The sequence below is a fragment of the Sus scrofa genome, chromosome 2, assembly GCF_054392235.1.
Source record: "Sus scrofa isolate SSC_HxYL_T2T_F1_AM1 chromosome 2, Sscrofa_HxYL_maternal_Yorkshire_Landrace_v2.0, whole genome shotgun sequence".
NCBI classification, from domain to species: Eukaryota; Metazoa; Chordata; class Mammalia; order Artiodactyla; family Suidae; genus Sus; species Sus scrofa.
In genome coordinates this window covers 36,926,497-36,953,826 of record NC_139384.1, presented here as the reverse complement: position 1 = coordinate 36,953,826, position 27,330 = coordinate 36,926,497, and the positions used below count along the sequence as shown (strand labels likewise).

The 27,330-nt window shown below is 33.8% G+C and overlaps 1 protein-coding gene across 14 annotated transcripts in view; it reads left to right on the top strand.

Annotated features, from left to right (window-relative positions):
• Positions 1–27,330, top strand: part of ANO3 (anoctamin 3) — a 483,543-nt gene that overhangs the window by 294,548 nt on the left and 161,665 nt on the right. For 12 of the 14 annotated variants that reach the window (XM_085011613.1, XM_085011611.1, XM_085011612.1 and 9 more), the window contains one exon: positions 9,760–9,878. In XM_085011613.1, the coding sequence (XP_084867739.1) occupies positions 9,760–9,878 (119 nt within the window). Of the gene's footprint in view, positions 1–9,759; positions 9,879–23,043; positions 23,180–25,193; positions 25,345–27,330 lie in introns of those variants that run through there. The other 2 variants (XM_013987291.3, XM_013987290.3) reach the window with 2 other exon arrangements.

Genomic DNA, 27,330 nt, shown 5'->3' with positions numbered 1-27,330 from the left:
GTGTTCAGATCTTTTACCCATTTTTCAACCGGGTTGTTTGCCTTTCTATTACTGAGATGTAAGAGTTATATATTAATATATACAAGTCCCTCATCAGATATATAATTTGTAAACATTTTCTCACATATATTCTTTTAGGTTGTCTTTTATCTTTCTGGTGATATGTTTTAAAATAAAAATTTTTAATTTTGATGAAATCCAGTTTTTCCATTTTTTATAGGTGTATGTCTTCCTGCCATTCAACTACTGTAAAGCATCAATAGTTCCATTTTCATAATCAAAATTATTCTGTTTTCTACTATTACCAGAAATGTGTTAGATGCTTTTGTTTTTTGAAAGTCTATTTCTCTTAATTATTAAAGTTCCTAGATTGTAAGACAGTATTCATTGTGAGAATCATCATCAAATTAATAATCACTTTTAAGAGAAAAAGGTTACTACAATATTAAATAAGTACATGGACTTTTTACCCCATCCTTACTTCAGAAATGCTAAAATATGGGGAGAAAGCATCTTAACATAAGGAAATATGGTATATATTTGGTAGTTTAATTTAGTGTTATTGCTTAAATTATTCAGTTTGTTTAAAGTTTAATTGATTTTTACCACATGGAGCAAATTTCATACAAATAAGTATCTGTGTTCTTGATAAGAACCAAAACATATTGGTAGGTTTTATTTTTATTTTCAATAATTCTTCTAATGGAAGAGGGATTAACTTTATTAATCAAAATGCAACATGATCCTCTTCATTGTCACTCTCATGTTTCTGGGCATTACCATCAACTGCAATTTTTTAAAAAAATTCTGGAGTTCCCGTAGTGGCGCAGTGGTTAACGAATCCGACTAGGAACCATGAGGTTGCGGGTTCGATCCCTGCCCTTGCTCAGTGGGTTAATGATCCAGCGTTGCTGTGAGCTGCGATGTAGGTCACAGACGCGGCTCGGATCCCACGTTGCTGTGGCTCTGGTGTAGACTGGCAGCTACAGCTCCGATTAGACACCTAGCCTGGGAACCTCCATATGCCACGGGAGTGGCCCAAGAAATGGCAAAAAGAAAAATAAATAAATAAATTCTGCTATTTGTGATAGACACAACCTTCTGGTAAACATAACAGAAAAAAGTTTGGGGGGGGGGGGAAACACCATCCCACTGCCAAAATAAGAAAATGTTTCACATTCTTTTTATAGTATAGTTTTCACTCTGTCCTTAGGTTTAAACTTACAAAGTCATATTCAGAAGAGAAAACATATTTAAAATAAAGTACCAAAATAGAAGAAAAGCAGCTTTTAACTTAATATTATACTTTAAGCATTTCTATATGTTTTCAAATTTGTAAAATTAGCAACTCAACAGATGAAAAATATTCCCACAGATAAATATACCGTTTATTTCATCAACTTATTCAACAGATACTAAGTGCTTACAAAAGCCTAAATAATAAGCTAAATAATGGGTATGTAGCAGTGAACAAAACATTCACTTCAACAATGGTACTTATAGTAGGGAGAGAGTTCTAACTATCAGTTCTCTCTCTCTCTTTTTTCTCTGTGTCTTACCTAGATACAAGCTCAAATATATGCATAATACACATAAATGCATGTTTTATCATGCATATATTTGAGCTTGTATCTAGGTAAGACATATGTAAATATATTTATATATGTATGTATATTATATGTATATATTATATATACAAATAAACATGTGTATGTCTACTTGTGTATATATATACACATACATACATGTGCACGTGTATATACGTGTGTGTGTGTATATATATATAGCATAAACAGCATAAATATCTGTTATAACAATGCCAGTTGCTGACATATACAGACAGATATGGCATGTGTGTTTTGTATATGTATATATGTTATCATTTTATGTCAGATGCTAAAGATTTATGACAAGGCAGAGAACTATGGAAGTTTCCATTTTAAAAACAGTGGTCAAGGAAAGATTCCCTGATATGGTGACATGAGTAGAACTCTTCTGATAAAAGGACTGACATTCTTGACAGAGAGAGAAGCAAGTGCAAAGGCCCTCTTGTGTGAGTATACTTAACATCAAGCAACCCAGTGCAGATGGATTGGAGGGAAAAAAGGTGAGGTTGTAGGACAGGGATGTGAAGTGGTAGTAAAGAGACAGGTGATACATACACAGTGTGTTATAACATGGACTCTGACATTTCTCAGAGCTACAAACTTATTGGACGGTTTTGGGTAAAGGTTAACATGCCTTAACTTAGGTTTTAAAAGGGCTACTCTGGCTGCCATATACTAGGCACAAAAGACAAGAACAGGAGGATCAATTAGAAGGACTAACAGACTTCTAATCAAGAGATAGTGATGACTTGGATTAAGAAACTATTATCAATTGTTGCTAAATCAGTTTCTAGATCTAACATGAAGATAGGTCAGATAATATTTTCTGGGCATTTATATACATTTAGTCATTCAACAAATATATACTGGATGGCATATCCTGTTCTAGATGTTAGGGATGAAGCAGTGAACAAAAAGACAACAAAAGTGAGCACAAAGTAAAAACCTGGCACACAAATACCTTATGGGGGAAACAGATAATAAATGAAGAGAAGTCAATAAAAATATACCACATGTTAGATAATGATATGTACTAAAAAGTAAAGCCAAGTAGATAAATGGTACTTTGTGCTAAGTCAACAGAATTTACTTAAGGATCAGACATGGGGATAAGAGAAAATGAGGAGTCAGGCCTGTGTAACTGAAAAGAATTGAGTTGCTGTTTATTAAGATAGCAATTGTTTCTGTAGTTTAATATCTGTAGGTTTGGTGAACATTCTTACAAACATAGGTTTTCTTTCCTATAGATATAACTTTAAGATCATTCTCCAGTTATGTTAAAACATATCAACATATTTTGTTTAAAGTTTTACCAACTTATATTGGTATGGGAAATAAAAGACTATCAGTTTCCCTGGACTCTTTCCAGCAATGGATATTTTTATTTTAAAAAACAAGACACAAAATAATATTTATGTATTAATGTATGTAATATGTAATAACATGAAAGAGTACCATTTTTTATTTCAAATTTTGGTCACAGATAGTATTAAACCACATAAAAAGAGAACCCTCCTGCACTGTTGGTGAGAATGTAAGCTGGTACAACCACTATGGAGAACAGTATGGAGGTACCTTAGGAAACTATACATAGAACTACCACATGACCCAGCAACCCCACTCTTGGGCATACATCCAGACAAAACTCTACTTTAAAAAGACACATGCACCCACATGTTCCTTGCAGCACTATTCACAAAAACCAAGACATGGAAACAGCCCAAATGGTCATTGACAGATTATTGGATTAGGAAGATGTGGTATATATACACAATGGAATACTACTAAGCCATAAACAGAACAAAATAATGCCATTTGCTGCAACATGGATGGAACTAGAGACTCTCAGTCTGAGTGAAGTAAGTCAGAATGAGAAAGACAAATACCGCATGATATGACTTATGTCTGGAAACTGATATATGGCACAAATGACCTTTCCACAGAAGAGAAAATCATGGACTTGGAGAATAGACTTGTGATTGCCAAGGGGGAGGGGGAGGGAGTGGGATGGATTGGGAGCTTGGGATTAATAGATGCCAACTATTGCTTTTGGAATGGCTTAGCAATGAGATCCTGCTGTGTAGCACTGGGAACTATGTCTAGTCACTTATGATGGAGCATGATAATGGGAGAAAAAAAAATGTATACGTGTATGTGTGAATGGGTTACTTTGTTGTACAGTAGAAAAAAAATTGTATTGGGGAAATAACAATAAAAAAATTGAAAAATTAAAAAATAAATAAATACATTGGAGTTCCTTTGTGACTCAGTGGTAACAAATCTGTCTAGTGAGGTTTGTGGATTCAATCCCTGCCCTGGCTCAGTTGGTTAAGAATCCAGCATTGCCATGAACTGTGGTGTAGGTCACAGATGAGGCTTGGATCCCATGTTGCCGTGGCTATGGCCTAGGCTGGCAGCTGCAGATCTGATTCAATGGCTAGCCTGGGAAATTCCATATGCCTTATATATGGTCCTAAAAAGCAAATAAATAAATAATTATGTTTCTGCCAAATTTGTTTCATTTTTTATTACTTGTCTGTTATTAGCCTTTATCAAAATCTACTGGGATATTAATATTTATCTCCATCATTGGCAACTTCAGGAGGATAGAGAGCTATGTTTATAGTCTAGGTGTTTCACCCATTTTTTTAATTGAACAAGTATATTACATTTGTTTTTTGTTTTTCTTTTTTTTTTATTTATATTTTCCCACTGTACAGCAAGGGGATCAAGTTATCCTTACATGTATACATTACAATTACATTTTTTTTCCCCACCCTTTGTTCTGTTGCAACATGAGTATCTAAACAAAGTTCTCAATGCTACTCAGCAGGATCTCCTTGTAAATCAATTCTAAGTTTTGTCTGATAAGCCCAAGCTCCCAATCCCTCCCACTTGTGGCTCTCATCAGGCAGCCACAAGTCTTTTCTCCAAGTCCATGATTTTCTTTTCTGAGGAGATGTTCATTTGTGCTGGATATTAGATTCCAGTTATAAGTGATATCATATGGTATTTGTCTTTGTCTTTCTGACTCATTTCACTCAGGATGAGATTCTCTAGTTCCATCCATGTTGCTGCAAATGGCATTATGTCATTCTTTTTTATGGCTTAGTAGTATTCCATTGTGTATACTGAACAAGTATATTACATTTGTTTTGTAACCCAGTTACTTTATTTTCATTTGTGATTTTTTTTTTTTTTTTTGCTGCAAAGTTACCAAAATCTCTACAATACTACAGAGGCAATATTACACAGTAGCTGAGAATGTAACATTTAGAGCCAGATCTCCTAGCCTCTAATTCTGCTCTCTACCAAATGTGATACTCTGGGTACCTGCATAAATTTCCTTATGGTAATGGAGGCTAGTAACAGTGCCTTTAAAGGAATTAATAAAATAGAGTGTGAAAAATGGTACCTTTCCCATTGCTCAGGCCAAAAACATTGGGATCATCATTGAACCCTCTCTTTCATACACTGTATCAAGTAGAATTCTCTTAATTTTTACTTAAAAATATAGTTTCAATCTGACCATTTCTCAGTCTTGCTACCACCCTGATCCAAACCACACTCTCTCTCCCTAATTATTGCAGTAGCTCTGAACTAGTCTTTTTGTCTTTGACCTTGGCCCCCTGAGCTTATTTTCATCTCAGCAATCAGTAATTTTGTTAAAATCTAAGAGAGATGATGTTACTCCTCTGCCAAAATTCATTTAATGGGACTCTGTTTAACTCAAGATGAAAACCAAAATCTTTCTCTTGGCCCCAATCCTGATATGTTCCCACTTTCTCCATGACCACTTTAACAGGATGTTCTGCTACTCTCACCCGGCTCACTCCGCAGTGCCACACTGACCTCCTTGTCTGTGAACACCTCAGGGCCTTTGCACTTTCTGTACTCCTTCCCCATGATGATATTCCCACAGAGGTTCACTTATCAATTTGGCTTTTTTTTCTCCAGTCTTACCCCAGGGAGGTCATTTTTAACAACCTGCAAATATCTTCCCTCTCCATACTTCTCATCTCCCTGCCCTCCATTATTTTTTTTCTTTATTTACCACATCACCTTCTATTACACATGTTATATTTGTTCTTTTCTTAACTCCATCACTGTCAACCTCATAAGATAAGGATTTTTGTTCATTGTGGTTCCTACTGTATCCTCAAGCTACAATAGTCTCTGATACACTACAGAACTCAACATATTAGTTTACTGAATGAAGGGTACCTGATACATAGTAGTTATTATGTAATTATTAGCTATCCATGTTAAATATTGTTACATGTAGTTAGTATGAGAAAAAAATCAGTATTTTAAAAAAATACACATTACTTTAAGACTTTTTATATTCAGGAATAGTATATGCTAAGTCACTATGGATAGAGATTTCTAGTTTCTAAGCTGAGGAACATTTTATGAATGTTGTGAAAGATAGTAGTGTTTATGGTAAGAGGAGTTTACAATCTTGCTAGTAGTAAAAGGAAAAGAGAAAGTTGTTATTATATAACAGAAGAATCCTTTTGTGTACTGTCAAGAGAAATGACAGTAAGAAAGATGAACATACCTACATTCCTAGCAATAAAAGGAAATTTAATATTGTATTATTTAGGAACAAATTTTCCAAAATAAAATAGATACCATTTTTCTTCTTCTTTTAATTAACTCATCTACTAATGATCAATCTGTATTAAATTAAAAACAGTGATAAAGAGAACATGGCTCGAGGAAAATTTGGTCTAAATTCAGAAAAGTAAAAGAAATCATAAAAAGAAAGCCAGGAAAGGAGGGATCAAAGAGAGGATGGGAAAGACGGAGGGAAAAGAAAAGAGAAGGGGGGAAATTACATGTGATATAATTTAGAAGAGAAAAATGAGCAATTATGGTTGGGGCCTTGGTGAAGGAAAAAACAGTAAAAGATCTGAAAAGATTTCATGAAATTGGTGGCATTTGGCAAGTCTTTCAAACAGAGCTTTCCTTTGCTGTACATTTGAAACTACAACATTATGTCAACTATACTCTAATAAAATTAAATAAAAAATTAAAAACAACAGGAAAAAAGAACTCATTTATCAATTAAGAGAGTTTGATCTAGTGGAAACTGCATGATTTAGCAACTTGAATCCGTTAGTGATTACATGGCCTTTGAGGTCATCCATCTGTCCAGTTCATCCATGTAGAAGTTGAGGATAATAATACTGACATGCTTGGATGGTTAAGAGGCCAAAGTAGGCTGCAAATTTAAAGTAAGTGGCACAGTCCAGCAATATATTAGGTGCTAAAAAAATTTAAGTTCTTCTTCCACCATCATCCTTTGTGGTTAGGGAGAACATGTAGTCCAGTTTATCCAAGTTCTGCTGTCTTGGTTTAGTATTTCTCTTGGATTTTTCATTACAATGATGGGTTAGCTTCCGGTATACAGCAAAGTGATTACATATATATATATATATTCATTCTTTTTTAGGTTCTTTTCTCATATAGTTTATTACAAAATATTGAGCACAGTTCCCCTGTAGGTCCTTGTTATCTGTTTTAAATATAGTAGTGTGTATATGTTAATCACAAACTCATAACTAATCCCTCTTCTCTCTATTTCACCTTTGGTAACCCTAAGTTTTTTTCAAAGTCTGTTAGTCTGTGTTATAAATAAGTTCATTTGTGTCATTTATTTTATATTCCACATATAAGTGATATTACATGGTATTGGTCTTTCTCTTTCAGACTTACCTCACTTCGTATGATAAGCTCTATGTCCATCCGTGTTGCTGCAAATGTCCATCATGTCACTCTTTTTATGGCTGAATAATATTCCATTGTATATATGTACCATATCTTCTTTATCCATTTCTCTGTTGGTGGACATTTAGGTTGCTGCCATGTCCTGGCTATTGTAAATAGTGCTGCAATGAACATTGGGGTGCATGTATCTTTTAGAGTTATGGTTTTGTTAAGAGTGGGATTCCTGGATCATATAATAGCTCTATTTTTAGTTTTTAAAGGAACCTCTATACTGTTCTCCTTAGTGGTTGTACCAGTTTACATTCCCACCAATAGTGTAAGAGAGTTTTTCCCTTTTCTCTACAGTATTGTTTGTAGACTTTTTGATGATAATGGTCATTCTGACTGGTGTAAGGTGTGATATGTATCATTGTAATTTTGCTTTTCATTTATATAATAATTAGTGATGCTGAACATCTTTTCATATGCTTTTTTGTCATCTGTCTGCCTTCTTTGGAGAAATGTCTATTTAGATCTTCTGACATTTTTTTATTGGGTTGGTTGTTTTTTGTTTTTTGTTTTTTGTTTTTTTAATGTAGAGCTTCATGAGTTATTTGTATATTTTAGAGATTAATTCCTTGTTGGTTGCTTCATTTACAAATGTTTTCTCCCCATCCTGTTTTACTGGGATGCAGTAAAAACAGTTCTAAAAGTGAAGTTTATAGCAATATGGTCTTAGCTTAGGAAACAAGAATCTCAAACAAATCTAACCTAACACTTAGAGCATCTAGAGAAAGAAGAACAAATAAAACCCAAAGTTAGTAGAAGGAAAGAAATCATGAAGATCAGAGCATAAGTGAAATAGAGACAAAGGAAACGATAGAGTAGATCAATGAAACCAAAAGCTGGTTCTTTGAAGAGCTAAACAAAATTGATAAGCCTTTATCTGGACTCATCAAGAGAAAAAGGGAGAGTGCTCAAATCAATAAAATTAAAAAGGAAAAAGGAAAAATTACAACTAACACCACAGAAATACAAAGTATCATAAGAGATTACTACAAGCAACTATATGCCAATGAAATGGACAATGAAGAAATGAACAAATTCTTATAAAGGTACAACCTTCCAAGACTGAACCAAGAAGAAATACAAAATATAGGTAGATCAGGCACAAGTACTGAAAAGACACTGTGATTGAAAAAACCTCAACAGAAGTCCAAGACCAGATGACTCTCAAACATTCAGGGAAGAGTTAACACCAATCCTTCTAAAACTCTTCCAGAAAATTACAGAAGGGGACCACTCCTAGACTCATTCTACGAGGTCAGCCTTACCCTGAAACCAAAGTGAGGCAAAGATTCCCACACACACACAAACAAAATATAGGCCAATATCGCTAGTTTTTTTTTAATTTAAAGAAATATTTATATCACCTGGAATATGAATTTTGTGAAATGTGGAAATGTGTCAACAGTTTTTGGTTGTGCTTATAACCACATGGATATTTCCTGTTTTATATTATTTTACAGTGATTATAGCTTGTTCATTATTTATGTAAATTCTTGTATGCGATTTATAATTCAGTGTCTTACCCTTTTTGATTATTACAGTGGTAGTGTATTTCAATATTATCTCTCCTTTTTTGCTGTTATGGTTTCATTTCAATCTCCTAATATTTTTAAAAAATTTTCTTGTAATGTTTGTTTGCATTTCTTCTATTATTTATCACACTTCTCACATTCTATAGTCAAAGTCACATTTATAAAACTGAAAGTTTTAAGAATATAAATGATCCAGATCAATAGTTTTTTTTAAATTAAGCCACTAAATGCTTAAAGTTTATTTTACAATGGCAAAATTCTATTGAATTCTTATAAATACTTTTATTTTCATGTTCAAAAGAGGTGACGTGTCCAATGGTGTTTGCAGGATTTTAATTTTATTTTCAAAGAGTTTACATACATTAACAGAGATGCATCTAATTTTTATGAAAAGTACTGTAGTTTTTTTTTTTTTTTTTCTCTTTGACATTACATTTCTTTAATTATGAGTTCACCTGAGCAGCTTTTCATGTACATCTGGGAACTTTACTATTCTTTTTTTTTTAATTATTTTCCCACTGTACAGCAAGGGGGTCAGGTCATCCTTAGATGTATACATTGCAGTTACAGTTTTTTCCCCCACCCTTTCTTCTGTTGCAACATGAGTATCTAGACATAGTTCTCAATGCTATTCAGCAGGATCTCCGACATTAATCCAATCATAGGCAAACTTCTGTTTTATTACTTTTTTGGCTTATTTATTGAATGCACAGGTCATAGGAAAATTATACTTGGTTAAAACATGGGTAAACACGAAAAAAAGAGAGGTTAATATATTTAAAGGGAGAGAAAAGGAAGAAGGATATAAATGGATATAATGTTCTCTTTCTCTTTTCTAGCCCTAGGAAAAGATAAGGATTACATGGATGAATCAGAACATGCTAATTATGACCGATCTCGCCTCATTAAAGACTTTGTTCCCAAAAATAATTCTGAATCCAAGACAAGATTGCCTAAGGTAATGTAAACTAAACAGTTAATAAGTAATTGGAAGACACTTAACTTCCAAATCCATTCAGGTTTTTTTGAATTTTAATCTGTATTTTGCTGGAGAGAATAAGCGAGGTCACACAGGTTTATATATTTCTTTAAGGACTCAAAATTGAAAAGTTATATGTAAACATCATATTCATTTATATTATCAAATGTACTTTTACAATATGAAACATAAAATTATTCAGTAATATTTTCTTTATTCATGTTTCTTGGTTTTTGAAAGGCACCTGGGTTTAATGAGAACATGAATTTTAGTATCAGATGGACCAAGATTTGAATTTTAGTTCCACTACTTATAGTTGTGATAACTTGGCAAATTAATAAGCTCACTAAGCTTTGTTTTCATCATCTATAAAATTAGAGTTATATCATCTACTTGTCTGCATTCTTTGTCTTCCAGTTTCATTGAGATATAATTGACATAGAGTACTTTATAAGCTTAAGGTGTACAACATAATGATTTGACTTACATATATCATGAAATGATTATCAGAAAAAAAATTTTTTTTGGTCTTTTTTAGGGCTACACCCGCAGCATATGAATGTTCCAGGCTAGGGGTCTAATCGGAGCTACACCTGCTGGCCTACGCCAGAGCCACAGTAACGTCAGATCCGAGCCACATCTGTGACCTACACCACAGCTCACGGCAATGCTGGATCCTCAATCCACTGAGCAAGGCCAGGGATGGAACCTGCAACCTCATGGTTCCTAGTCAGATTTGTTTCCACTGTGCCGAGACGGGAACTCCAGAACAAATTTAACGAACATCCGTCATCTCATGTAGATAGAAAATCAAAGAAACAGAAATATATATATATATATATATATATATATATATATATATATATTTCCTTATAATAAGAACCCTTAGGATTTACATTCATATACAGCATGTAACAGTGTTGATTATATTTATCATGTTGTACCTTACATCCCTAGTCTTATTTATCTTATAGCTGGAAATACGTACATTAAAACTGCCTTCATCCAATTCCCCTTCACCCTGCTCCCCAACCCTGTTAATCACAAATCTGATCCCTTTTTCTATGAGTTTATTTTTGAAGTATAACTGACCTACAACACTATGTTGGTTTCTGTTACACAACATAGTGATTTGGTATTTCTATATGCTTCAAAATGATCACCATGATAAGTCAAGTTACGGTATGTTACTAGATAAAGATACTACATAGATACTGACTATATTCCCCATACTGTATATGTCTTACTCATGACTCATTTGTTGTGCACCTAGAAGTTTATACCTGTTAATCTCCCACACCTATTTCTTTCTTCCCCTCATTCTCTACCCCTTTGGAAACCACCTGTTTGTTATCTCTATAACTCTGTCTGTTTTGCTATGTTTATTCATTTGTTTTGTTTTTTAGATTTCACTTATAAGTGAAATCATACAGTATTTGTCTTTCTCTGTCTGACTTATTTTACTGAGCATAATACCCTCTAGGTCCATCCATGCTGTTACAAATGGCAAGGTTTCATTCTTTTTTAAGGCTGAATGATATTCCATTGTACTTATACATGTATCTCCCATGTTCTTTATCCATTCATCTATTGACAAGTACAAGTACTTACTTGCTTCCATATTTTAGCTATTGTAAATAAGGATGCAATGAATGTAGGGATGCATTTATATTCTTAATTAGTGTTTTTGTTTTCTTCAGGTAAATACCCAGGAGTGGTATTGCTGGATTATATGGTAGTTATTTTTTAATTTTTTGAGGAATTTCCATACTGTTTTCCACAATTGATTCACCAATTTACATTCCCATCTGCTGTGCACAAGGGTTCCCTTTTCTACACATCCTTGCCAACACTTGTCATTCTTTGTTTTTTTTTTTTTTTTAATTTTTAAAATTTGTTTATCATTTATTTATATATTTTTTTCTAGTGTACAGCATGGTGACCCAGTTACACATACATGTATACATACTTTTTTCTCACATTGCTTGTTCCATCATAAGTGACTAGACAGAGTTCCCAGTGCTACACAGCAGGATCCCATTGCTGATCCATCCCCGAAGGCAACATTCTGTATCTATTTACCACAAGCTCCCAGTCCCTCCCAGTCCCTCCCAGTCCCTCCCCCTCCCCCTTGGCAACCACAAGTCTATTCTCCAAGTCCGTGATTTTCTTTTCTGTGGAAAGGTTTCTTTGTGCGGTATATTAGATTCCAGATATAACTGATATCATATGGTATTTGTCTTTCTCTTTCTGACTTACTTCACTCAGACTGAGAGTCTCTAGTTCCATCCATGTTGTTGCAAATGGCATTATTTTGTTCTTTTTTATAGCCTAGTAGTATTCTATTGTGTACATATACCAAATCTTCCTAATCCGATCATCTGTCAGCAGACTTTTCGGTTGATTCCATGTCTTGGCTATTGTGATTAGCGCTGCAATGAACATGTGGATGCATGTGTCTTTTTAAAGTAGAGTTTTGTCTGGATTTATGCCCAAGAGTAGGGTTGCTGGGTCATGTGGTAGTTCTATGCATAGTTTTCTAAGGTACCTCCATACTGTTCTCCATAGTGGTTGTACCAGCTTACATTCCCACTAACAGTGCAGGAGGGTTCCCTTTTCTCCACACCCCCTCCAGCATCTGTTATTTGTGGACTTATGAGTGATGGCCATTCTGACTGGTGTGAGGTGGTATCTCATGGTAGTTTTGATTTGCATTTCTCTAATAATCAATGCTGTTGAGCATTGTTTCAAGTGCTTGTTGGCCATCTGTATCTCTTCCTTGGAGAAATGTCTATTCAGGTACTTTGCCCATCTTTCAATTGGGTTGTTGGCTTTTTTGCTGTTGAGTTGTATAAGTTGCTTGTATACTTTAGACTTTTCTACACATCCTTGCCAACACTTGTCATTCTTTTGGTTTTTTTAAATTATTTCCATATAGCTTTTATTTTCATCTTTAGGTTTAAAAAGGATTTTGTCTTTTTAATAATAGCCATTCTAATAGGTGTGAGGTGATGTCTCATTGCGGTTTTGTTGCATTTCCCTAATGACTAGCGATGTTGAATATCTTTTCATGTGCCTCTTGGCAATCAGTATATATTCCTCGGAAAAATGTTTGTTCAGATTCTCTTCCCATTTTAGTTGGATTATTTGGGTTTTTGATCTTAAATTATATGAGCTCTTTGTATATTTTGGATATTACTGCCTTAATGACAATATTGTTTACAAATACCTTTTCTTATTCAGTAGATGGACTTTTATTGTTGATAGTTTCCTTTGCTGTGCAAAAGCTTTTTAATTTAATATAGTCCCATTTTTTTGTTTTTGTTTCTGTTTCCCCTGCCTGAGGAGATATATACAAAAGATATTGCTAAGAGTGATGTAAAATAGTCTGTTGCCTATATTTTCTCCTAGAATTTTCATGGTTTCAGTTCTCACATTTAAATATTTAACCATTTTCAATTTATTTTTGTGCATGGTGTGAGCATGTAGCCTGATTTTATTTTTTTGCATGTGCCTGTTCAGCTTTCCAACATCATTTATTGAAGAGGCTGTTGGCTGTTTTTCCCCATTTTGTATTCTTGCCTCCTTTTCACAGATTAATTGCCCCTATAAATGTTGGTTAATTTCTGGGCACTCTATTCTGTTCCATTGAACTGTCTGTCTGTTTTTGTGCCAGTACAAAAACATAATAAAGACTATATAGAACAAGCCTTGATTACCGTGGCTTTGTAGTGTAATTTGAAATCAGGGAATGTGATATGTCCAGCTTTTTTCTGTCTCAAGGTTGTTTTAGCTATTCATGGTCTTTTGTGTTTCCATGCAAATCGTAGAGTTATTTATTCTAGTTCTGTGAAAAATGCCATTGGTATTTTAATCGGGAATGTATTGAATCTGTAGATTGCCTTGGGTGGTATGGTCATCTTAACAATATTAATTTTTTCAATCCACGAGCATGGTATATCCTTCTATCTGCTTGTGTGGTATTCAACTACTTTCATCAGTGTCTTAATGAATTTCTGAGTATTAGTCTCTTATCTCCTTAGTTAGATTTAGCCCTAAGTATTTTATTCTTTTTGATGCAGTAGTAAATGGGATTGTTACCTTAATTTCTCTCTCTGATAGTTCATTGTTAGTGAATATAAATACAACAAATTTTCTGTATATTGACTTTGTATCGTTCAACTCTACAATATTTATTGATGAGAAGTAATTTTTGGTGATATCTTTAGGAGTTTCTTTGTATAGTATTGTATCAAAGGCAAACAGATTACGATTTTTTTCTTCTTCCTTTCCAATTGCATTTTTTCTTGTCTTATTGGTATGGTTAGGGCTTGCAATACTATGTTTAATAAAAATGTTGAGAGTGGGCAGCCTTGTCTTGTCCTTGATTTTAGAGGAAATGTTTTTAACTTTTTACTGTTGAGTACGATCTTAGCTGTTGAGTATATATCTTGCTATATATAGCCTTTATTATGTTGACGTATATTCCCTCTATACTTGTTTTGTTGGGAATTTTTAATCATAAAATGGATGTTGAATTTTGTCAAAAGCTTCTTCTGCATCCCTTGAGATAATTGTATTGTTTTCATTTTCATTTTCTTAGTTGTATATCACATTGATTAATTTTCAGATACTGAACCATCTCTGAATCCCTGGACTAAGTGTCATTTGATCATGGTGTATAATCCTTTTTAATTATTGTTGAATTCTCTGATGACTACCTGATATAGCTATCTGAAAATATCTGAAGCCTAGTAAAAGCTGACTATGGAAGGTTTTTATAACAATTTGCAAGTTGAGAATAGTTTATTGAAACTATAATTAATCAACAAATGAATAACTGGCCTAGAGTTCAGTTTTTAAAAATCCCTGGCTACTGCAATCCCACTATCCCTCCAAACAAGTTTGTAGATTCTTCAAAGCATCCAAATATGGTCATCCAGCACCAAGTACCATCCTCTTTTGATGCTTTCCAAGATAAATTTTGAGTCAGTACAAGCTTTCAAGAAAAGCTTTTTTAAAACAACTTTTAAAAAAATTGTTTCTGGAGTTCCCTTGGGGTGCAGCAGGTGAAGGATCCAGAATTGTCACTGTAGCATCTCAGGTCGTTGTTGTGACACAGGATTGATTCCTGGCCTGGGATCTTCCACATGCCAATGGGTGTGGCCAAAAACAAGAAAAAGAAAATGAAAATTTGTGTTTTCTATTGATTAAAGCAGGAATGCCTTTGTAAAAGAAATTTGAATATTAAGTGTATTTTAACACAAGGGATGAGTTAGCTTTTAGTTGTCACTGCATAGCTTATAATCATTTCCTTGAAAATACCCTTTTTTTATGGTTTAGTTTGGTTTGGTTTGACCTGGATTAATTTTGTAAATCTCTTCCTTAGTCACCCTCAGTGTGTTAGTGAAGAAGAAAGATGACACAATTTGAATATTACTATTATAATGATTCCAAATTATAATAAGTAGTTGCAGAAATAAATGCTTGTGCCACATTTATTCATTCCACATTGATTCTGTTTTGGGGGCAGTTATCGTTTTGTGCTGGAAATTCTTAGATTATCTTCACAAATCAGGGGTTTGTCCATTTATGTTAACTTCACCTGCCTCTGTATGTGTCTGATTGCCACAGTGGATGTTTGAGAGTCTCTACTATCTGTAAAGTACTGTTCCCAGAGATCTGAACCTGAGAGAGTTTATAAGAGAAGTTGAGAGAAAGCAGTTGTTCCTTAAGGTGTGTGTAGCACCAGTGAATGGGAAGACAAAAACAATATGCTTCAAATAATTAGAAAATGAACTTAAATTAAATAAAATTTGTATTATCTGCTTCTCTAGAAGTTAGCACCTGCCATCACTGATACTCGCCACTTTATAGCTGCTCAACAGTAGCCATTTCCTAAATCTCATGTTGACTAGTCTTGAACTTTAAAATATTAAAGTTAAGGAGTTCCCGTCGTGGCTCAGTGGTTAACGAATCTGACTAGGAACCATGAGGTTGCGTGTTCTGTCCCTGGCCTTGCTCAGTGGGTTAAGGATCCAGCATCGCCATGAGCTGTAGTGTAGGTCGCAGACGCAGCTCAGATCTGGCATTGCTGTGGCTGTGTTGTAGGCTGGTGGCTACAACTCTGATTAGACCACTAGCCTGGGAACCTCCATATGCCACGGGTGTGGCCCTAAAAAAAGACAAAAAAAATAAATAAATAAAAACATTTAAAAAAAGAAAATATAATGCATCACTTAGATGTTTGTATATTCATTCTTCTAGCTTCTATCTAAATATGTCCACTTTTATCCATAAGTTATGTACAGCCCAAATCCCATTAGAACAAATTGTTCCATTGCAATAAGAGAAAAAAAAAAGATGTTTAAAATGATGTTTAAATGTTAAAAGTTAGACAACTTGCTTAAAAAGCTTGTCTGCAAATGAAGGGCAAAATAATCTTCTTAGGTATATTCTTTGTGTACATTTATTACAGAGAACTTCAGCAAAGTAATGACCTATATTTCTATCATTTGACCTACTCTTTGCGTAACCTTCAGTTTGTAGTTTTGTTGACTTTCCTCTTATTCCATCCCATCATTAAATGATAGTATATACATGTGTATGTGTATATGTGTATTTTTAAGTTCGATCTTATGAAATTGACAATATTCATTCACTTGTGACCTACAATATAGCAACTTTTATGTGGTTTAAATTAGCATATATAGGTATGTAATTGTGTTGCTAAAGATCTATGCCTCACACATTATTTGCCTGGGTAATTGTACTGATTGCAACCTGTCTCATGCATGTTATCCAATGTAACTGATATTTTATTTGTACACAAAAGTTACTCATTTGCAAAGGTACCATTTTAGAAATGACAAAGCAAGTTTTTAAAGAGTCAATAGGAAGGGGGCACAGTCTCACAGAGGAAAATGACTCCTAGTGTAAACTACATTGTCAGTATTGGATTACAGGTATTGGATTACAGAAAAACAAATAGAGCTTTCTAACAAGATTGGCCATCAGCTATAAACCAGGTTCTTAGTAAATAGCTCCAAATCTTCCCACGTGGTATACTGCATTGAATTTTAGAGGAAACTCTGTTGAGTTTATCAACTTTAAAAAAAAAATTTAGAAATCCCTCTAGTTAGATGGTCATTTAGTTTATTGGTCATTGTGTAGATAGACCTTATGTCTGCTTGAGAATTTGATTTTTCAACTATTGTGCAAACATTACTTGAATGATCTTGAGTCAGTAAGGCGAAATTTATTTGCTCTTATATCCATTGCTTATGATAATTTTTTAAGCCAGGTATATTTGTAACTCACTATAGTTTGCTCTAAAGTTAATCTTCAGAACAATGAATTGTATCATTAGAATATTTTGCTTCAAATCATGTAATTTACCCTGTTTCTTTATACTAAAATTCTTTAATATTTTAGAGGTTAATTTCGCCTATGATACTGATATTTAATATGACGAAGTGATATTGATAAATTACTAAGACATTTAAAATTTCATTTGGAACCCACTATGAGCAGAACTGGGCTTTTGATACCATTAAATCAATGCAAAATTTGGATATTACCTTCAATTGAACTGCATGTGTTTTGTTAGCAGTGTCCTAAACACCCATTAAAACTGGTAAAGAACTAACTTTTTTAAAGGCAAGTTTATTTCCTTTCTAACATTTTGACAAACTTGTGTGGGACAAGAAAATTGAGGACGGAAATTTGTTGTATAATGTGCGGAAAAGGAACAATTCTATAAATTCATGGACTTAATTAGCACCTGGGCTGATTTATACTGGTGAGAGTGTTTCCGTAACCTATGAAATGGATAAAAGTGGACATATTTAGATAGAAGCTAAAAGAATGAATATTAACTGTGAGGAAAGCCCTAGAGGAGAGAAGGATTATTTTTAAGATAGTGTTGGTAAATATTGCTTTTCTTTATCTCATTAATATAGAGAGCACCATGACTAACACTTTAAGATAAGGTTCTATACCCAACTGGATGATTCTGAGAAACAAAATCCCCCTCTCCATCAAGGACTCATGTCCTACGTACCATCTGAGGCCTCTCGATGTGGACAGTTTACAGGGAAGGTCTATAATTAATCTAGGCTAAGATGAGCAAAGTTGCAGAGCAGAATCCATGGTTTCTGTGGTGTACATTAATGAGAGTTTGCTATTGCTACTGTCCCTCAGGATGCTAAAAATAACTACAGTGTGGCTAATAATGAGTCTGGGAATATGTCTCTATTCCAAATTACAGTGACTTCTCCTCTTAGAGGACATTGAGTGTCAAATGGGATAGGAAAGAGGTTACAGACCAGGAAAATATTGATGTGAATATTTTAGCAGTCCATTAAATTTAAATCACAAGGCCATTCAATTTGGCTGTCAACTGGCCTTGGCAGATGGTGTTGATCTTTAACTAAACTGGTAAGAGGAATAATTTTCTGTTAAGTCTGGAGGCACAGACCATGTGATGGCAAAAGGGGGAGGGAGGTGGCCTCTGTCATCTTCTACCTTGCTCCTTTCATGTGGGCATTGGCAACTGTTTAATTTAACTCAGTGGTTCTTTGCCCCCAAAGCATGTACAGATATTAAAATTTTGAACTTACATACTTTTCCCTAAGCAATTGTAATACAATGTTAAGTTAACTTACAAGATAAATGATTAAATTTGGCTTTATATGACTGTTTTAGTTGACAAGAGTATACATGAAATTAACTACTTATTGTTTACACTTATTGAAATAATTTCTAAAGATGTTGCTAGTTCCCTAACTTAGGATGAGAAATAATACTTAGTTAAAAATTTAATAATATCATTGCGGGAAAAGGTACCCTAAGTATTTGATTTTTATATAAAACATGGACATACACTAAATCACCTTGGTTTATTAATCATTTTGGCCAGTGTTTTAAATTTATTTTCTTGCCTAGTATTAAGACGATTCCTTTTCAAGCAGCCCAAAGGATGCCTGGTCTTGTCTGCAGAATCTTGGATACTAAGGAGGGCATTATCTTCCCTATGGGCATAGGAAGCAGCTTCTTCCCTTGTGCCATACCTTGACCCTCAGAAGCCCTCCCTAGAAATGGCTGAGGACATGTTTTACACTGGCTACTTGCTGGTGTGTATTTTTCCAGAAGATTTGCAATAAGACTTTCCAGAATCCCTCCACATTATTTTTAGACTGTTTAAACCCAAATATGTGTGTGTGTGTGTATTGCAATAAAAGTAGCATTTTGAACACTAAAGAAATACTGATCTTTAAAAAAAACTGTGTAAATGTTCTCAAAATAGCTGATCAATTATTTAGAAGCGGTTAAAATGTTTTCAGATGCCTGCCTCCCATCTTATGCCAAAATGAATTAAAGAGCTAAAGAGCTAATAACTTCAAAATTAATATGTGAAAATAAAATAAGCATTTTGTTCTCATCACAGACGAGAAAAATGGTTTTTCTACACCAGTAATAAATGTAACTAAGGAAATTTTGTCAACTATATAGCTCAATAAAATTTATTTTAAAATTAAAATAAAATTGACAGAAAATTAATCATGGAAATTTGAATAGAGTTGACTATTTAGGTGCTAACCAGTATCAAAATTGCAATAAAATTAAGAATAAAAGATAAACTTAAGATGTGATGATGAGCTGACAGACAAGAATAAATATACAATGGATTGTAAATACTGTTATTCTATAAGGACATTATAATAATATAAATGATAAATGCAAGTGTGAAAAATCTTAGAGAACAATGGAAATTTAACATGTACAATTATTAGCAATTATTAGCATGTACAATTTCAGAAATATAAACAACTTTTTTAAACCAAATTATTAAAATAATTAAAAACAAAATAAAACTCAGAATTTACGCTATAAACTGTCACTTTTAGTTCCTGCTGATAGATATGTATATTGATCCCAATTTTATGGAAAAATTATTTGACAATAGGGATTAAAAGCCTTAAAGTGATTTTTCCTTTTGACCCACTTCTAGGAATTTATCCATAAGCTGTAATTAGATGTTAACCCAAATAATTATGTTTAAAGATGTTTCTGACACTGTAATTTGTGAGAGAATTGTGGGGGAGGGGAGATAAAGCACTTAATGTACAAGAATAAAAGATGAAATTAAAAGTAGTAATGCCTTTAAACAAAATGATACTATATTGAAAAATAAGTTTCCAAAATATATAAGGATAATGGAAAATGATCACAGTGTATGATTATGTAATAAAAAAATTATAGTTTTAAAGAACATATGCAGTTTAATACCAATTGTATAAAAACAATCTAGCGCTTTTTCAAAGATAAAATTATTAGAATTGTATACCAAAAATTACACTAATTGATAAAATTTAAATGAAGTAAAGCTTATTTCTTATATTCGTAAATATAAGCAATAAGTGTTACGGTATTATCATTTCCATTTTAAAATCTCACATAGCTAGTAAATGGCTGATCCAGGATTTGAAATAAGATGGTTCTGTTTCCAAAATTGCTTTTCCGCTTTGCTACACTGGTGAAACGAGTGCACCTTTTTAGTCTGGTAACCATAGTTAAATAGCATTTCAGTTTTGCCCCAGTATGTATTTATCACTTACCCACCAAAAGCTGCCGTAAGCTTTATATATGCATTACTTAATTTAATTCTCATAATAACTCAATGAGAGGAAGTAGTAGTAGTCTCATTTTAGCAATGAAGAAAACAAGATTTAAAGAAGTAAGTTTCTTCCCATTCTCTGAGTCAGGCAAGTGCAGACCTGGATTGCAGCATATCTCTTTCTTGTGCTTTTCTGACTCCAGCTCGATAGTTAACTGTAAATAAAACCTCACATGTATTAATCATATATTTCAAAAACCCTAAAATGTTGCTCTGAAGTAAGCAGTTATGTATTTTAATAACTGTATTGCTAACTCGGAACATCCCAGGAATGGATTAACCTGTTTGTAATTTGCTCTTGTATCAACAAAGTAAAAACTTACGGGGAGTTTTTTAGAAACTTAATATTTCTAGCAAAGGAGGGACAACTAGCCACAAGGGAGAACGTTTATACCCTTTGGTATTATATAATAATCAGTGGACTAAACATTTAAAATGCATCTACAACACAGTATCGAAACTACCATTATAAATCAAGGTGGAAAAAAAAACCAAACCAACACTCCACTCTAATCCTCCACAAAAATCCCTATAGCTGAGTCTAGAGCAGGAAGCAGGAAATCAAGACATGGAGACATTTTTTAATTATGAGAGTAGATTTTGATGAGGGATGGATTTCTTGAAATCAGTGTCTTTGGTTCTCTCAAGGACTGTATAGGAAAAATAAGTGCCTATTTAGGAAGTATTATTTCATAACCAATACAGGAAAACAAACAAGATGCCATAGATGTTTTCTCTGTCTTGGAATTAATGTCTTGGTAATTAGACACATAACAGGCTTCCTGAATCGAGCTTCCTTAAGTTTTTCCCCATGAGTTTTTAGCTGATCTTGGGAGATCACCTAAGCTTCCCTGGGGGACTTTAGCTCAAAAATGAGAGCAGCAGTAACTTGTCTCAGAAATTTTACATATGTTTATGGGAAAGTCAATTTAATAAATTAATATGTGGACATATTAGTTAAATGGTGCAGATAATTGTTCTACTTGATATCAGTCAAAGGTAGGCTCATATCAAGCTAGTTCTCAACCTGCTGAAACATGAAGGCAGCCAGAGAAGGCAGATCAAAACTAATGTTATTTGAACACGGTAAAAGTCAAACCTAGCTCATGAATCTCCTACTACCTCAAGGCTCTCCAGGTTATGCGTGTAGCTGAAGGAACACTGGATTGGAAGTTGGAACATTAATAATAATGATAGTATTAAATAATTACAACAGCTAACATTTATTAAGGACCTTTCAGGGATTTTGTTGATGACATGTATTCATTTATACTGACAACTCTAAAAAGTAGGGTATATATTTATCCCCTCTTCATAGGTGAGGAAATAGAGGCTTAGAATGGCTAAGTGACCTATATATGATTTTATTAATCCCTTGATGCCACGGACCATTTAGACACAGAGATAGCAATAATCTACCATTTGTTGTTTAAAGGTTTCAAATTCTTGTGTGAAGTTAAAATGTTCTATTTTGTGGGCCTAACTGGAATATCAGTTTTTAGCATGCTGATTAATTCAAGGCCATATCCATTAAGTGGCTACTTCTTAGTTCAGTGTCTTGTCGGTCCCAATTACAAGCTATCCTGTGGAGATTTTTTTGACAGAAATAAATGTTACATCTCATCATGTGACTGCTACCCATGGAGCAGCAAATTTTTTCAAAATTTTATTTATTCATTTATTTATTTTTAGGTAGATACTTCTGTTGCTTTCAGGATACAATTACTTCATCATATGCAGCTCAGAGCCAGTGAAATGCAATGACAAATTTAAGAGATAAAGGATTTTTCAGAAATTATGAATATTTCTATTGTACTTTTCTCTAGTGAAAAAGAAAATGAGGGAGTTCCCTTGTGGCACAGTGAGTTAAGGATTGGCTTGGGTCACTGCCTTGGCACAGGTTCAATCCCTGGCCTGGGAACTTCCACATGCCATGGGCTCAGCCAAAAAAAAAAAAAAAAGAGGAAATTTATGTGAAAAACTGGAAAAATATATAGGCAATCCTAGTGAACCCCACTCAGCTAAAAAAAAAAAAAAAAATTACCTGATTCCCCACAAATAAAAATGTTTTTGTTTATCAGACCACTATTATTCAGAGTAAAACATATCTCCACCTTTTATGTTAATCTGCCCAATTCAAATAACCTAAGAATATGCAATAGATTATTAAAAATTGACAGTAAAATTATCAAGATGTCACTGACATTATATGACTAAATGCCACTTAGGTGAATCATACATAGACTCTGTTCAACAACGACACACGAAGTCAGCCCCCTACCCGACTCCAAAACACCCCCCTTTAAAAGAAAGTAATAAAAAAAAAAAGTGCAGAAGTTCTTATAAAGAGATTAGTTGTCTTTTTTTTTCTTTTAATCATTATTCAGACTCAAGCATTTAAAGAGTTGTCTAAAAACCCTCCAGTCAAATGCTTTGTGCAGCATTCAGTATGTAACACTCTAGCTAATGGAAAAAGCAGGCGGTGGAAGGGAGAACTTTCTGTTGTCAAGCTGAAGAGTGCTTCAAAGAAGATTGTCATTTGAAACTCTGTTGTCAGCAATGAAGGATTCTAAATGCAGCTGAACCCAGAATTCTGACTGTGGTATGTTTAAATAAGTACATCAATCTTGGAATTCTATTTTACCTTTCTGTTTTCTTAAAAATATGTAGAGAAGACAACTAGGAACAATTGCTATTTATTTCAGATTTGGGGATGAGTGCATCTGTTTTTTCAAAATATTAGGATTGTATGTTTAAAATAAGAAATATATGATCTAAATTGTATACTTTAAGTACCAGTGTTTATCTTACATAACAAATACTGCCTCTCTGAAGTTTTGACTGTTTTAAATGCATTTGATTTTTGGTTTCAATGAAATAGTTATTCACAAGTTCTACTCTAAAATCTGTTCTTGATACAAAAGCAGTGAGGTCCTATTGTATGGCATAGGGAACTATATCTAGTCACTTGTGATGAAACATTATGGAGGATAATGTAAGAAAAAGAATGTGTGTATATATATACATATATGTGTGTGTGTGTGTGTGTGTGTATATATATGTATGTATATATATATATATATATATATATATAAAACTGGATCACTTTGCTGTATAGCAGAAATTGACAGAACATTGTAAATCAACTATAATTTTTTTAAATATAGGAAAAATAATCACTTGTAAATGTACATATTTTAAGATATTCTTGAGAAATTATTTTTATACAAAATGTCTTAGTAAATAATTTCAGTCAAAGTCGAATATCGGGAAAAAAATCTGAATATAAAGAGGCATACCTTGTAACATTCAATGTTAAAATAAACAAGTGACACAACTATGAAAGTCATTGTGATTTCACCTAGGGAACAAAATGTTTTTCAACCTGCTCTCTTTATTTTCTCATATTTTGAAAGGTGAAAAAAATAATTTTGTGCCGTTCTGAAGGCTTTATTTTTATTTCTTCGTTTAAAAATGTTGACTGCTTTCCTTTGGAGGTCAGAGGTTCAACTTCTAAATCTGCGTTCAAGGTTAGAATCGCATAAAATAGATAATCACTGATATGGAAATAAGTATTCGTTAAGAAAAATGAGTATTTAAAAATACATTGTCTAGTATTTAAGATACAAAAATCAGTGAGCAGGAAAGGTATACTTAAATATATTCTCTGTAAATTACTTTCACTATGAGTAGATTTAAAGCTCACATATTAAAAAATGCTTATTTCATTGAGAACCGAATAGAAAACCACAGTCAATGTTCCATCAGACTATTCTATGTAGAAGGACTTGGCTCTTGGTTTTCATTAGAAAAAACAGATAAGCTTGATTTTGAGCAAATAAAAAAATGGATAGAGAGAATAATATAGTCTGAAAAGCAGCACTTAGTACAATGCCTGTTACATTATAGAAATTCAGTTAGTATTTTGTTTCTCTCTTCCCTTTGGCTCCTTTTTGACTTGAGAATATTTATACTTATAATTTTTACTTTTTCCTTGGATATATGTCTTATTCTATTATATTCAGAGTCACACTTTATCCAGTCATGTAGGTCAGTCAGGTAACTCAGGTGTTTTGAATCCAATCTGAAGTCTCAGCCCCAGTGATTAATTTTCAGATATTTTATGACAGTGGTTGTCAGGATCACCTATAGAGCTTATTACAAAACAGATGACAGAGCTATACCCCCAGAGCTTCTGATAACAATAATTCCAGTTGAGGCTGGAGAATTTGTGTTCCTAACAAGTTCTTGGATGATGTTGATGCCTCTAGTAATGCTACCACATTTGAGAACCACTGCCCTGAGTCTTTCCTTAATATCTCCAGTGTACTCTGCATTTTGAGAGCCTATCATATGCCAAACCCTATGTAAAGCCTGGATATTTATTGATGAATCAAACAGGCAAAATTTCTACTCTTGCAAAGCTTGTAATCATCTAGTGGAGGAGTCAGAAAATAAATAGTAAACCAACACGTAAATATCTATTTAAAACTTGTCATTAAGTGGATCATTAAGTAGTGGGAGAGGAGCTACTTGGGATAATCAGGGAGGCAACTTGTCAGAAGGTATTAAAGGCAAGAAGTGAGAGACAAGAAGTCAGCTGAGGGAAGAGTGGGAGAAAGATGCCTTCCAGGCAGAGCTTCCAGACAGAGCGGTGCCTCTATGAGGGCCCTGGGGTGGGAAAGAGCTTGGTGCCTTTGAGAAACTGATATGTGGCGGGAATAGAGACTAAACACCAGAATGGCCGAAATGAGAGAAGAGAGAAAGGTAAGCAAGAACACCATTTTAGGGGCTCTGTCTATGATGGGGACTCTGGATTTTATTCCGAGTTTAAAGGGTTTTCAACAGATTTCCATTCTCGTAAGATCACTGTGTACAGCAGAGTAGGGGACAATGATGGAAGTAGGGTGGCATTACAGCAGCCCTGCTGAAAGGGGAAGGTGCTTTAGCTGGGAGTGCTTGCAGTTGAGATGGATACATCAGTTTCCAACATCAAAATGTGTATAACCACAGAGGTGACAGTTACTAAAAAATCACAGAGTGGTTGCTTATAATGCCACAGGAACATGTCAAAGAAGTGAAAGAAGAAAGCAGGTTTAAAAACATAATTATAATCATGTGTGTGTATGTGTTAGTGAGAGAGAGAGAGGCCAAGTATAATAGTGGGATTATAGATACATTTTTATTCCCTTTATTTTTTATGCAGTATGAAAAGCTATACATATTTATACTATTTCTAAATTCACATATTTCATTAAAAAGAAAAAGCTGTGATTTTGAGAATACAGTCACAAGTCAAATGAATACCTGAGTGTGTGTTTGTGTGTGTGCACTCCAGGCACTGTATACAAAGTATAGCAAATACAAAGTGAATAAAGTGTAATTCCAGTCCTCAAAAGAGTTTGTAGTTCATTGGAGGGGATAAGAATAGTAACATAAGAGCAACTTTAACTTAAATGGTAAAGTGAATAGGTATCATCAAAATTTATGCTCTTTGGCAGTCCTTCCAGGTACCAATTTCTCCTAACACAACCAACATCCTAATAGCTCTTGAATCCACTCTTCCATTCCCATGCCCTGTGCCTTTGTGTGCAGAGTTTTCTCCCCCTTCTTCCATTTATTTTTCAGGTATCAAAATCTCGTGTCACTTTTTTAAAGACTATTTTTGGAACAACTTTAGATTTATAACAAAATTAAGAGGGAGGAACAGAGATTTCTCATATCCCTCTACCCTTAAACATACATAGCCTCCTCCCCCATTATCTGAATCACTCACCAGAATGGTACATTTTTACTAAGGATGAACCTATATTGACACATCATAATCACCCAAAGTTCATAGTATACGTAGTGTTCACTCTTGGTGGTGTACATTCTATGGGTTTGAACAAATGTAAAACTATATATTATATATATATATATATATATATATTTGTGTGTGTATATATATAGTTTTATATAGTTATATAGTTTTTATATATTATATATATTATGTATATAGTTATATATATAGTTTTACATATATACACACATATATAGTTATATATAGATACGTATATATATACACACACATACATATCCATTATTATAATAACGTACAGAACATTTCACTACCCTAAAAATCCTCTGTGCTCTGCCTATTCATCTCTTCCACATTCCAACCACTCCCCTCACTCCCTGTCAGCAACCACTAATCTTTTTATTAGTGTTTTTGTTTTTTCCATAGTTTTGTCTTTACCAGGATGTCATACAGTTGGGATCACATACTATACAGCCTTTCCAGACTGACTTCTTTCACTGAGCAGTATCCATTTAAAGTTTCTCTATGTCTTTTCATGGCTTTGTAACTCATTTTAGTGCTGAATAATATTCCATTGTCTGTCTGTACCACAGTTATTTATCCATTCACCTGCTGAAGGACATATTGGTTGCTTCCAAGTTTGGGCAGTTATTAATAAAGCTGCTATAAATGTCCACATGCAGGTTTCTGTGTAGACTTAGGTTTTCAACTCCTTTGGGCAAATACCAAGAATCACAATTTCTGGATCATATGGCAAAAGTATATTTAGTTTTGTAAGAAACCTCCAAACTGTCTTCCAAAATAGCTATACTATTTCGCATTCCCACCAGCAATGAGTGAGAGTTCCTACTGCTCCACATCTTTGCCATTATTCAGCATTCCAGACCTTGGCCATTCTAATGGATGTGTTGTGGTATCCCATTGTTATCTCCACTTGTGTTTCCCTGATGGCA